Source organism: Lonchura striata, chromosome 30 (assembly GCF_046129695.1).
Source record: "Lonchura striata isolate bLonStr1 chromosome 30, bLonStr1.mat, whole genome shotgun sequence".
Classification (NCBI taxonomy): Eukaryota; Metazoa; Chordata; class Aves; order Passeriformes; family Estrildidae; genus Lonchura; species Lonchura striata.
Genome location: NC_134632.1, coordinates 1671881 through 1686461, shown reverse-complemented (window position 1 = coordinate 1686461; position 14581 = coordinate 1671881). Strand labels below are relative to the sequence as shown.

Here is a 14581-nt window from a genome sequence, read left to right as displayed (position 1 = left end):
CAGGGCAGTTAATGATTCCGGTTTTGTAATAATCCTGTGAATAAAAGGACAGTTTTTAGAGAGAAAAATTATGAACATCTTGGACTATGATAATTCCTAATTATTTCTTTATTTTGTTTATTAACATTGGACAGATATTTAAACTATTTATAGTTCTGTGTACAGCAAAACAGCCCTGCTTGTCCGAGAATCTACATCTTTTTGCAGATCCTCTAGGGTCTGATAAATGATGAGGTCCAATTAAAACTTTTCATGGCACAGGGTTTCATAATATCATAATATGCAATATGTATTTACATGCAACCACAAAGTCAGAATACAGCTCAGCAATTACAACAGCAGGACATAGAAAAGGTGAAAGGCAACATGAGCAAATATTTGTAATGTGGACTTATACCAAAGCTATATTTTTTTTCTTTAGAAATCACAACCTAAAACCAGAATGTCCAGGGAGTGCCTGGAGATGACTCAGCTGTGCACATGTGACAAACAGATTGTTTGTTTCTTTTCCCCCACCTGCAGAGCTGCCCTTACCAGCACGGTGCGGAACACGGCTGAGCTGATCCCTTCTGCAATCTCGTACTCGCCCTTCTCATTTGGCCGGGTGAAATTGTATTCTCTGCCTGGCCCAAACATTCTGAAAGAGTAAGGAACTGTGTAAGTGCACAAGAACATCGAAATGCATTCATTCCAGAGACAAACAGATACACTGGGGTTAAAAATCCTTTCCTCTGAGGGCGAGGAGGGCCTGGCAGAGGCTGCCCAGAGAAGCTGTGGTTGCCTCAGCCCTGGAAGTGTCCAAGGCCAGGCTGGATGGGCTTGGAGTAACCTGGGAGAGTGGAAGGTGTCCCTGCCCATGGCAGGGGGTGGAATGAACTGAGCTTCAAGGTCCCTTGCAGCTGAGGCCACTCCATACAGTAACTTAAACCTTCACTCCAATCTCTTCCTTAGTAAATAAGGACAAGAGCTGGCTCAGGGAGGCCTCTGTTGCTACGGCTACTGCACTCTAAGGAACAAGCCAGAGGAACAGATCATTCAGTCCTGGGGCAGAAAATCCCTGGCAATAAAGTCCTTGCACTGACCTAGGCAGGTAACTCCACATGGCTTTAGATGCCTTGTTTCACACAATAACCCACACAAGGGTCAGTGACCCAACAAAACCCTTTGGCCAGAGAGGTGGGAAGTGCTGGCAATACAGCACACGAGCATTTCTTGGTGCAGCAACAGGCTCCAACCTCTCAGCAGGAGCTGAGTAACTTCTTTTTCGGAAGAGTATCAAGAAATTGGAGAGATAGGCAGCAGAAGGGGTGGCAGCAGCAGGGGATGGAGCATTATCATAGTGCCCATTCAGGAGGAAGGTTATCAGCTGGGGACAGATGTACAGCTGACAGACCAGGCAAACACTTGGGGAGAATGAAAAGGAGACCACCTTTGGCTAAAAGCGTGCATGTTGTAATGGACATAGAGACTTATCTAGAGAACTACCAACTCTCCATCTGCTCAGGTCTTCCAGGCCTCACTCACAGCCAAATTCTGTCTGAGGCCACTGTGTGTTACAGATGAGATCACAAAACAAACATTACATGTTTATTCCATTAAATTTTTTTTAGATTGTCTTGAGGTACCTTGAAGGTAACAGAAGTGACCCACCTTCCCAGCATGGTGTCAGGGTGAGCAGTGAAGATCTGGGGATTCACTGCAAAGCGGGTGCCATCCACCACCAGGGTCACTTTCTCTGGAGCTACTGTCTGGGAACTGCTGCTTGAAGACAATCCATGGCGTTCCTGGGTATTAAAATATTCCAGCTGTCTCTTATTTCCATCTGGGATATGGCAGTTGTGAGGTTCTTCAGGAGCAGACAGCATGCTACTGATCTGGGGATTTACTGGGCAACTGTGTCGGCATTCAGAATCCAAACCTGAGGGACACAAACAAACATTGCAAGGGAAGGAGGGAATTTATTGAAAAATAACATTTCATAGTAACACTTCCTACTGAAATGAGAAAACTGAGTCATACAATAATTAAGAATGCCATAACTGTCAGGGTGATGCTATATGACATGAAACTAGGCTGTTATCAAACGGAACCAGCAGCTGGATGTTTTGGTGAGCCATGGTGCTTAATGTTCCTGGTTAAAGCCAGGATTCAGGTGAAAAGGGCAGCAGCACAGGAATTAAACAAGGCCAGAAATACAGACCCAGCCTCTGGCAAGACTCCCACAGGAAGCTGAGCAGCAGCACACACCTCACCAGAGTGGTGTAAGGCAGCAGTGCCCAGTGCCAGTCTGTGCTGGGCACACAGGACTGTCCAGATGCCTGCAGTGAATCTGTTCAGGGCCAGCTCCAGGCGAGCCAGGGCACTCCTGTGGGATGGTCTTGCCAAGATGCTGAACTCTGCTGTGAACTTCTGTCCTTTAGAGCAGCCTGGCACAGGCAGGGCACATACTGCCCAGTGCAAACTGCCCTGTGGCTCTGGAACATTTTCCAAAGCACAACACCCCTTAAAGCCCAAAAAATAATCTCCCTCAAAGATTGAGGGCATTTTCCTTACCCTCAGTCCTGGGAACTGCAGGGCTGTGACCTCCTAACACCACAGAACTTTCTTCTGACTCATGGACTGCTACAGTTCTGTTTTCCACAGGACAACTGGACTCCAGCTTTCTCAACCAGTCTGTGCCCCCAGCACAGTTCCCATTCATGCTGGGCCTCCGTGCTGTGAGGAGTTGGTGGCGTTTCCTAAGAGAAGAGCTGGAGAGGGAATCCAGGTTGTTAGTTTTGGAAGAAACTCCCAAGCAATGAAGTTCAAATTTCTGTATCTGGTACTAAAAACAAGGTCCCCCAGGCTCAAAAGGCATTTCTTCAGGTATTTAACTGAGTTTCAGAGGCTTATGGTGCTAGCTATGCCCCTACCCTCACCAGGGAAATGGGGAAAAAAGATTTTAAAGTAATCAGGGGTCTATTAAATCTACTTATCTACAGACCTTCACTTTTTTAAACGTAAGCCTAAAGCCACTGATGTATTTAGATCATGTATGTACTCCTGCAAATACCTCCCTGGAAACTCCTCCAAGACCTCTACAGCCCTTTAAAAATGTTTATAATCTTGACTCCCAGTCCAGGCCAAATGAGCTCTATAACATGGTTATAGACTGAAATAAAACATTTTCCCAGTTAACAGCTCAGGCATTGCCTCTTAACCACTCTGAGGTTTCACCAGGAGGTTCCCTGCTGCCAATCATTGCTTAGTTTTGGTTCTTTCTTCTTGATTTATGCCATGCTGTCACACAGTGCTGCCCCCAGTATTTAACCCACTACAGTCCCAGAACAGACACTTGGATGGTGCAGAAGAGCCATGGCTGGAGCAGCCCCACACAATGCTTTAACCTCTGCCACTCACATCTGGAATGCTCTTCCAGCATATGCAGAGATACAGCTTCCTTTTTTTTCCAAGTAAAATTCCTTCCTCCTTTTATCTTTAAGACCTGCTTCACTACTTTGTATCTCCTAACAGATCAGATCTCTTTGCTGTTTCTTTCCCTCATTCTCTCTGGCATTTGTTTTGCTCTGGACAAGAACCAGCTCTCCTTTCTTGGCTTCAAGTGTTTTCCTTTCACTCTCTCAAACATAAAACACCAATTTCCTCATTAATGAATTTTTCCAATTTCCCCCCTGCAGAACAATTGTCCTGTGTCTTTCCCTTGGCTGAATGATGACTGCAGGGCCTGTGGGTGGCACCTCTGACGCCTGGCAGAAGAACACTGCCATGGCAGAGACAAAATAGATAAAACACAGCACTAATAAAACAGCAAAATGCCAAGTCAGAGTTGCTGAGTTTTCTGGCCAGCACCTGCTGAGGGTGAAGGCCTTAATGAGCAGTGGTGGGTTTCAAGCCCATTGTTACTGGCAGTCTGAATTAAGCTTTTTATTCCTAATGAGAATTTAAAAATAGGAGTAACAAATAATTCCTTTTGTTCTGTAAACCCAATTCGAAGTTGCCAGCATTATTATATCTGTGTATTTTTAGAAAATCTGCAGCTTACACATCATGTGATAGTGGTCCAACGGAAGATTTTTGGCAACAACAAAACCATTTCTTTTTTTAAAGGCTCTGGCTGGCAGCACAGTGACACAGGAGCCCCCAAGGGTCATCTCAGTCCCAGCAACCTGAACAGCACCCAGAGCACTGCCTTGCTCTCTGCTCTCACCAAAATACCCAGTGTGGGAAAACTCCCTCTCCCCACACTTTCCAGGCTGCTTTCCTGTCCTGGCTGCCTGGACCCTGGAGAAACCCCTCAGCAGTCCCACCAGAAACCCCTGTGAATGCTGCCTTGTACCTGGGAATAGACTTAAGGAATATCTTGAGCTGGAGAACATCAGCATGAGAGTCCAGCTCCCTGCTGCTCACAGGGCCACCCACAACTAAACTGTGTGACCAGGCATCCTGCAGGGAGAATCATGGAATATCCTGAGCTGGAAGGGACCCACAAGGATCACTGAGTCCAGCTCCTGGCCCTGCACAGACAGCCCAACAATCCCACCCTGTCCCAGGAGCTCTGGCATATTTGGGGTTGTGCCCATTTTCTGGGGAGCCTGGGCAGTGCCCAGCACAGTCTGGAGGAAGAACCTTTCCTACCATCTTAATTGGGATGGATGTGGTCACATGAAAAAACCTTTTACCTGAACAAAGCTCCATGTGAACAATCTGAGCAAGCCTCTGCCCTCTTCTCTCGTCTGCCAGAGCAGCAAAGCTGTGGTAGCATGTCCAGCAGTGCCAGGCACTGGGACACAGGGGTGTGGAGGGAAATCTAAATATAAAAACTCACATACCCTAAAACACCCTGGAAGGGAAAAAAGCCCACCCCTACCTGCCATGCCACCAAAAGTCTTTAAAGCAATTCCAGAATCTACAATGTCCAGTGGAATAAAAAGTCACTTATTCCCCTGTTTCACAAAACTGTAGCTATTGTGAAGAAATGGAATTTTTCAAGACTGCAAATGTTAAAGTATTAATGCAACCAGTAAAGTGATTTCAAACACATTCACTGAATTATTATATTGTATGTTGTGACCCTGAGATTAGCTCAGTTGGCTGGAGCATGATGCTGATAACATCAAGGTTGTACATTTAATCCCTGCATGGGCCATTCACTGAAGATTTGGACTTAATGATCCTTGTGGGTCCCTTTCAACTCAGAACATTCTGCAACTTGTAACCTGAACCAAAATGCTTTAAAATTTGGTGACTGCACTGAAAGCCAAAACCTGTTTTTAAAATGCAGTTTGAGTTACTTAGGGAAAAGTATTTTGAGATGGGGAAAAGAATACCCCTGTTGAGCAGATACAAAATCATAACCCTAACCCTAAGGGAAAGGCCTTAAAGGGAGTAATTATTGAGACCTGCTGGCTGTCAGGAGGAACCCCAGAATACTCTGGGTTGGAGGGACCTTAAAGCACCTTGAGGGACACCTGCCACCAGCCCAAGCTGCTCAGAGGAACAGACACCACAGTGGGTTGTGCTCAGGAACTCTTCTCCCCCAGCATTAACATTCCTACACTGAAACAATATCCCTGATAAAACTGATGTTACCACACTCACCAGGGAATAGAATTTACTCTGTGAGCTGACAAGAACTCCATTAAGAAAACAAGATAAGCCTAAAATTTACTTCTTGGGCCTCTTTCTTCCAGAAATGCTGAATTGCTGCAGCTCTGCCAAAAACCTTCCCTTGTGGTACCTGAACAATCTCTTGATTATTTAATACATTACTCAGCAGAGAGGAGAAATTAGGCAGGAAATCAGATCAGTAAGTAGAGTACAAGAAGGCAAAGAGCAGTGTTATTCAGGGACACTTAGACTCCATAATTTCCCCAGAGCTCTGCCTTACAAGCCCCATTTAAATGATGTCAAATAGCATGAAAGACCAACAGACTGAATTTCACAACAACCAAACTGGGCTGGGTGAATGTTGAAATCTTTGTTCATCACCTCAAGCTCAGAATTAAACGCAGAGACTCTGCACACCCTTCAGCAGAGTCCTTAACTACAGCAGCTCAGAAATTATTTACAGAACTGTCACCAGTTACTCAGGAACTACAATACACCAATTTTCCTTTGTCATTCCACACTTCTGCTGCTTAATCTGCTAAGCAGGATTGTCAGGGAAAAAATGTCCCAGCTGTTTGACATCTTTCTCCTCCTTCTTTTCTGTTTTCTTCAACAAAGTTGAGCACCACCAAAAACTGCTGAAAACAGCTGCTCTTTGCAATGTGGTGCCTCTTCCAAGCATAAGATCTGACTTTCCTCTTTCCTGGAAATGGAACATCCAGTCCTGCTGATCATCCTACCCAGCTCAGGCTGATGGCATTTCCCTGTCTCCTGGCCCCTCCTGGCATGCCAAAATCCTGCACGTCCTGTGTCAGCAGAATTGAGGGAAATGAGAAAAGATCTTTTGGCACATCTGGCTGGTGCAATAAATCCCCAAACTGATCATTTAATGTGACAAATATATTGCAAACACACCCAGAACCCAGTGGGGAAACAAGTACACAAAGACTTCAAGGCCAAACTCCTGCCTGACCAGCTTACAAATGTCCTGGTTTCCTTTCATACCCAGGATCAAGGAGAACTACCCGTGGTGAGAATGAATGCCTATAAATAATAATTAGCACCATTCAGCTTCAAAGCTTTTTACAAATATTAACTGCTCATTGCTCTTAAGAGCCCTGGGAAGCACTGCAGGGAAGCATTTTATGAGAGAAAACAGGGACACAGAGGCAGAGACCTAATCCTCGGGCTCAGAGCAGCAGCCCACTGCCCACTCAGGTGTTACTGACTCGGAGCACGTTCCCTGCTCAGCTCCCTGGCCCTGACCAGCAGCTCCCCTGTGCCAGCAGGACAAACCCTCCCAGGTTACCACCTCCTTAGAGGGCTCCTTCTATGCATGTTTCCACCCTCTGGGAAGTGTACATTGGCTGGTACCACAGGATGGCTCAGGAGCAGTGAACAGGCACCCTGATGTCTTTCCTTGCTTCTCTGCGAGTTGTTTGCTCGCTCAGACCCTGAAGGATCAGGTAAGGACCAGTCCACAGAGGAGCTGAAGCCTCACAGCTGGACTGTGGGAGCTGGGCACTCAGGAGCAGAAATAGCCCCATGTCATATTCAGCACAAAAGATCAGAGAAAGAGCTCCTCCAGCCAGAGAAAGGCTGGGTTTTTAATTTTTCTTAAGGGAGTCAGTATCAGAATCAAAAATCAAAATTCCCATCTGGCTCTGGCCATACATGGAGCATGTGGGCCCCTCCTTCCTCTGGAACACAACAATGTCAGGAATGAGCTGTGCAACTGCACAAACATCTCTGTTCTCCAGACCCTGTGCTGGTGGTCCCACTGAAATAATCTCTTTTTAAAGTTGTCTAGAGCCTTGTCTTTTGTTGAGGGAAAAACATGGACATTATATTTAAGTTGTTTTTAATCACAAAGTGAAAACACTTTAATTTTGCAATGCACCACTGGTACAAACAATTCATGCTGCAAATGTTTTGCAGAGATAAAGAGGCTGATCCCTGTTCTTTGCATTCCTTAAGGAAGCTCCTGGAATGTAAAGAGGCTGTGACATCTTCAGTACATTATCCTTCCCCACCCTAAGGGATCTAAAGCCCATCCACAGCCACTTCCCAATGCATACAGCTCTCACCCCATTACTGGAAGAGCTGAATGCACAGAGCACCATAAACAAGGTGATGTGTGTGTGCCATGAAAAGAAACTCAATTATTGCAATGTGGCCAGCAGAGAAAACCCATTTAGATACAGCACATTTATTAAGCAAGAGAAAACAAATGCATCAGTACAAACATGCTGGTTTCTGCTTTTTATTTATTGTATTACATAAATACAATATTCTATTATATTTATAAATACATACTCCTTATCATTGGATTTTTTAAAATTCCAGTGATAGAGTATTTTAGGTATTAAGAACTTCACAAAAACTTCAAAGAAAAACAATAAAAAGCCTAGCTGCCAAAATCCATTGAGGAGTAAAGCCCTTGCTATAAGACCTGACAGAATATACAGGGTCTCACTGTCATCTGGCATGGCAAAAGAGAAGGTGTAAGAGAGTAAAAATAGTAGAAATGAGTGACTTTACTTCACTATTTTTTTTTGCAAATTGTGAGGAAGCACCAGCAGTAAGTGAATCAGCTGGTGAACAATCCTCCCCTCTTCCTAAACCACAGCCTAACCATCACGACAGAAATAAAACTCCAAACAACTCATTTTTAAGGTGACAACACTCCTTTAAGCCTACAAAAACATTCCCATGTACAATTATTCTCAGAAATATGAGCAAGCAGGAAACACGCATACGCAGGGTGTGCCTGACCTAATTCCACAGTCCTACACTGAGAAAAGATGGATTTCTAATGGAACTGCACGTCTTTCCACACTTCTGGCTTTAATTTGTGTCCTGGTTTAACCCCAGATGGCAAGTGAGCCCCAAACAGCCACGTGCTCACTGCTCCCTGGTGGGATGGGGAGAGAACTGGAAGAGTAACTCATGGGTTGAGATCCAAATGTTTTAATAGGCGAAGAAAAAGAGAAGGTTTTGTGGATACCTCACAGCACCTTCCAGGATCTGAAGGGGCTCCAAGGAAGCCAGAGAAGGACTGCTCATAATGAACTGGAGTGACAGGACAAAGGGGAATGGCTTCCCACTGCCAGAGGGCAGGGATGGATGGGATATCAGGAAGGAATTGTTCCCTGTGAGGGTGGGCAGGCCCTGGCACAGGGTGCCCAGAGAAGCTGTGGCTGCCCCTGGATCCCTGGAAGTGTCCAAGGTCAGGCTGGATGGGGCTGGGAGCAACCTGGGATGGTGGAAGTTGTCCCTGCCATGGCAGGCGGTGAAATATGATGAACTGTAAGGTTCCTTCTACCCCAAGCCAGTCTGGCATTCTATGACTCTATAAAAGCTGTGCGTGCAAGTAAAGCAAAAAGCACTTTCCGTGGGGAGGAAGGTGTTCAGCCATGCCCAGGAGAGCAGAGCTCCATCACTTGGAAAGAAAAACAGCATGACTCCTAACATTCCCCCCGTTCCTTCTTCCCCCAGCTCCAAATGCTGAGCACGATGCCATAAGGAGTGAATACCCCTCCCTGGGACAGCTGGCCTGGCTGTGTCCCCCAGCTCCTGTTCACCCCCAGCTCACTGGTGGGTGGGGAGCAAAAAAGGCCTTGGCTCTGTGTGAGCCCTGCTTAGCAATAACTAAAACACCCCTGTGTTACCAACCTCTTTTTTCCAGCAAAAATTCAAACCACAGCCCCCTGTAAGCTACTAGGAAGAAAACTAACTTTATATCAGACAAAATCAGCAGAAATTCTTCAAAGGTCTCCTTAAAATATTCCAAAATCTCTAAACATAAAAGCAGAGAAACAAATTAGCAATTGGCTTTCTACTTTGGAGAGAAAAAAGGCAATCTCATGGGTTTAAGATAAATAAGGAGAAATGTTTCCTGTACATAAGGATTAGGGGAATCACTGAAAGGTATAAGCCACAGCAGGGAATGCAGCATGGAGATAATGGAACTCCCCTGGGCTGGGTAACATTGGGCAAGTAAAAAAGTAGCCATCAAATATGATCTGAACATAGCAAGTAGGCAGAAATCCAACTTCTAATTTTCATAATAACTATTTGCTTCTGATCATCAGATGAAGACTTTCCCAGAGAAAGAGAAAAAACAAACGATTCTGCCTGTCAGCTCAGTTCACCTGCAATAAAAACTTGAAGTGGCACAGAGGCATTCACACACTTCCAGAGTGACAGGAACTCATCCAGTAGAAATAAAGGCAAAAAGTGAAATGTTCCCCTCTATTAAAAATTAGACCTGACCTGATGGCTCATTCTGTAACTATGAAGGATCTCAAAGCCCCCCCAGTGCCAGCCCCTGCCATGGCAGGGACAACTTCCACCATCCCAGGTTGCTCCCAGCCCCATCCAGCCTGGCCTTGGACATTTCCAGGGATCCAGGGGCAGCCACAGCTGCTCTGGGCACCCTGTGCCAGGGCCTGCCCACCCTCACAGGGAACAATTCCTTCCTGATATCCCATCCATCCCTGCCCTCTGCCAGTGGGAAGCCATCCCCTTTGTCCTGTCACTCCAGGCTCTTGTCCCAAGCCCCTCCCAGCTCTCTTAGTCCCTTTGGTCCCTGGAAGAGGGTCTAAAGTCTTCCTGGAGCTTTCTCCCACCCAGCTTGGACAACCTCAGCTCTCCCAGCCTGGCTCCTTAGGTCTCTCCCAACCAGGGAAACCACCACTTCCAGGCTGAGCCCCAAGCACTGCCCCATGCACCTGAGCCAATGGAGATGCCCAGGGCAAGGTGAGACTTTGCAGGTGTGGGGTTTTCACTCCCTGGCACCTGCAGGTACACCTGGAGCACTGGAGAACAAAATGCTCCAGGCATTCACCTGGACTGCACCAGAGAGAAAAACATCCACCTGCAGCTTTCACGTGCTTTTCACAAACCTCCTACTGATCCTCATTTCATTTTCCCAACACAAACACAAGCAGACAATAAAATCTGATTTAGAGGTTGAACCAGCACAGGCACATGACAAAAAGCTTTTCCCTTATTATGAAATAACTCTATTAATATACAGAGGATTCATTTTCTATCTGGCTTCAAACGATAAATGGAAAATAATGTCCAGCAGGCCTGATGCAATGCAGGACAGCCTGAAAATGTTGGCAAGAGACAGCAAGGAGGCTGATGAAATGCTTGATTGTTTCTCCCATTCTCTGCATAGTGCTACACTGTTAGCAAAGTTTACTGACTTACTCATTTACTTGAGGCTCAACAAAAATCCACTGTTTCTACAAATGCAATTCAAAACTACAGTTGGCAATATGGGTTTAAGGGTTTAACACTGCACTTGCACACCTTGATTTAAGACCCAGGGTCACCAGGTCCTTCTGTCACCACCAGTGCTCAGTTTATGCACTGAACTGACCCCCATCAATGCCCCACACTCACAGCAGCTTTTCTTTTGCCAACTTACAATCACCAAGACTAAAACCTGCAGAAAAATAATGGATATTTATTAACTGAGTGTAACTTATTACAGACTTTCCCAAAATAGGAAGGTCACACCATGGCAGCCTCATCAACAGAACAGATGAAATGCATCCAGCAGTGTTCCACCACGAGAGTAAAATTCCTCACCAGGGCAACAAGTTACTGCTTTTTTATCTCCCTCCCTCTGAGGTCCAAGGTATTCATGTCAGAGAGCAAACCCAAGTGAACTGTAAAGGGTATTTCCTCACAATATTGGAATAAAGACAGTCACCTGAAAAATTATATTTGATCCTCATAAAACCCTTCTTACCACTATGGCAATGGCAACTTTGCCAGTGCTGTCTGATTAAATTCAGCACTTCTAATAAAGCTGGCCCATACAGAATACACACCTACCTCCCTTGGCAGAAGGTTGGATTGTGAATATATGATCAGGGAAAAGGGAAAAAAAACTGTGGCAAAAGATGAGCTGCTGCAAATATAAGCAGGATATTTTTACCCAGAGACAGGAAAAACTAATGTTCCCTGCAAAAATAAACAATACTGAGCTACATAAAGTTTTAAGGAAGGTGACACCTGTGAGTTACACTTTCTCTTCACCTGTGTTAAATTAAGCTACAAATACTTAGGTGAAAGCCTGCAACAGAAGTAAGTGCTGCAGACAGGTTGGGCTGTGTTCTCTGTTCTACCATTTGCTGCAAAAGTATTTATAAAGATTTCAGAAAATCCCACACACTTCAGCAAAGCAAAAAAGAGCAAGAGCTGCCTTATCCCTTTGGATTTACTAAACCTTTTATTTTTCAATTTTTGTTCTTAGGCAGTTAAATCACACTTGGTTCCAAATTCACACAATTCCAATTTCTGCATTTGCATTATAAGAAGTCCAGTTTTTCAATTATAAACTACAGCAAACAGCATAAGGACAAGAGTATTTCTGAGGGCGCTCTAAGAGACAATCTGATCCACCTGCAAGCACCAGAAGTTGTGAGCAGAACTGATCATCCACATCTCCTGGTGTAACTCTGGAGCAAACCCTCTGCCCAGCACCCCTCACTTACTGCCGGCTCATCCGTGCTCGGTGCTCCCAGCACCACGACCCGAAATCCTCCCGCAGCACAGGGAAGCACCAGGGCACGGCAAAGCTTCGGAGTTTAAACTCCCCGAGCCCAGGTCACTCCCCCCAAGCCCGGGCGGCTGATTCATGTAAATATTTCAGGTTAAAAGTCCCTGCAGCTGATTCGTGGGAAGTTTGAATGCAAACTGTGTGCTAACAGCTTAAAGTCTCCTCTTTCCAGTAAAAGCCTCCTTAATATCTCCCTCCAGATTCCTCATCCGGATTGTTTTTGCAGGAATTGTGTGGTAGAAAAGGCTCATTTTTATTAAACCTTCGATGCCATTTGGTAAAACACCCTCCTGCCACACATCCCTTAGAGAGGCAGAGAGGAATGAGCCACCAGAATTTTTGGTTATGTATGTAAGTATGTGCACGTGGATTCCCAAGCCCAGGAGCCCTAGGACGTGGGCCCAAACAAATGTACACTAACTGAGGATAAAATGAGTTATTTTGACACATCAGTGCATTGCTGAAGAGCCTCAATAAGAAGCACCACTTTCCCTCAGTGCTCTGGTGCCATGGCCAAGGCAATACATGTTTCTGTCACCTGGAAATGTCACCCTCTGTCAGCTCAAATATTAAATCAATCGATTCTATCTCTTACTGCTTTCCCCTAGGATACAGCTGGATTGCTCAGAGACTGCTCCAAACACAATTTCACAAAACAACAGAATTAAACATATCACATATAATATATAATTTTTAATGCAAAGAGAACCTAAACAGGCAGGAAACTATTTTCCTCCTGACTCATGCCAATGATAAGGCACATGTACCCTGGCAAGTCTGAATAAAAGGTGCCTTTAGAGTGCTCTTAATTAAAAACAAACCAAGCAACACAACATAGAAAAAAAAAATCCAAGTCAGTAATTCACTAACTTTTGTATGCAAAAACTTGTTATTGCTTTTGGTTTGGGAGCAAGATTTTATTTCTTTAATGCCCAATTCTCTCATCTGTCCAGATACAGGTGTAATAAATCACCTGTGCCCTGGTAAAGAGGCTGAGGGAATGTAAACAGCAAGAATCTCTAATCACCAAGAGGTGTTGTCCCACACCAGGTGAAGCTGGTGGCCATCATCAGGAAAAAGAATGGATATATATATTTTTATATATATAATTCGTGTATGTATAACTTATGAATTAGCTTTTATAATTACCCTATTTATTTTTAGCACAGCAACTGTCCACTGCAGATCTCTCAAGATAAGCACTGGAGTATTATCAGCGTGTTTTGAACGACAAAAGTTTTAATTAATTTAAGTAAAAACTAAAAATTCAGCAGAGATGATATCCTAAACCAAAACTCCTTTCCTCATTCACAGAGCTTTTGGCTTGCTACAAAAAATTATCTGACATTTCACCCACGGCAAAAAGCACCTACTTGTTTGGACTCTTATTTTAGAAAGGCTATGAGCAGCTCAGAACTCCACCTTCCTTCTCTGGAAGGGATCCCAACAAGTAACTGCTCACTCATTCCCAGCTCATCTGCTACAACTCTGCCCTACAACTCCAACTGCCATTCATTTCTAACCAATTACATGGCAGCAGCTCGGAAAACTAACAATAGGTGGCACATTTTTGAAAGTTGGATGCAGTCACAGAAGCTTTCAAAATAATAACAATGCAAATACTCAAAGCAAAGCCAAGAAACAAACCCAGGGAGGCTGCAATGGCACGCAATTAAATTTGCAAGGAAATATTGCCGCGTTGAGAAGGGGCTCAGACTGCAGGTCCAGCAGCAGTTTGTGTCGAGGGTGGAAGGGCAGAAGCAGGCTTGGCACAAGTCAGGAGTGCCCAGCACTGGGAATCTTGTCCCAGGTCTGGGGTGGCTCAGGCTGGCATGGGGTCCCTGCCAGGGGCACTATCTGCCCTCCCCACTCACCACAGCTGGGGCTGGAAGCCTCTTCAGATACAGCCACAGCCGAATTCTCCTCTGCAAGGGCAGAGATGCTCCTCTGACCTGAGGCACAAAGGGAACATTATCAGTGTTGTCCTTAGAAAGAACAGAGTTCTCTGAATCAGACACGTGGTTTAATTCTTATTAAGATACAGACAATAAGAAAAAGGAAAACAAACATAAGGCTCCTTCCACAGTGCAGCTGCATTAGTAACTGCAAGTAATACTGAGTAATCCGAAACCAAAATAAACACAGGAGTTTTATTTAGCACAATTACAGCTCTTTGGAAAACACCTTCTGATTTATTTTGAGGAAGGCAAAAGCAGGGGCTACAATTTCATCTAGGTGAGGCCAACCATTAGCACTCCGCCAATTCATGTCAGCAGAGAACCTGATACCTTATTTTCAAGAACTGAAAAACAGTTCATGATTTCAAACCAGCCAAGGTTTACAAGGGGACATTGGCAAGACATCTCTTGCTTTGTTTACATGCCTGGATAAATA

General features: G+C 44.9%; 1 protein-coding gene across 1 annotated transcript in view; it reads right to left on the bottom strand.

Annotated features, from left to right (window-relative positions):
• LOC110473037 (BTB/POZ domain-containing protein KCTD20) overlaps positions 1-12158 on the bottom strand; it is a 14304-nt gene extending 2146 nt beyond the window's left edge. The window contains exons 1-5 of the mRNA XM_077789016.1: positions 12123-12158; positions 2554-2750; positions 1651-1918; positions 535-637; positions 7-34 (exon numbers count right to left, since the gene is read on the bottom strand). Of these exons, the coding sequence (XP_077645142.1) occupies positions 7-34; positions 535-637; positions 1651-1918; positions 2554-2750; positions 12123-12133 (607 nt within the window). The 5' untranslated portion in view covers positions 12134-12158. The remainder of the gene's footprint in view (positions 1-6; positions 35-534; positions 638-1650; positions 1919-2553; positions 2751-12122) is intronic.
• Between the last annotated feature and the right edge of the window lie 2423 nt (positions 12159-14581).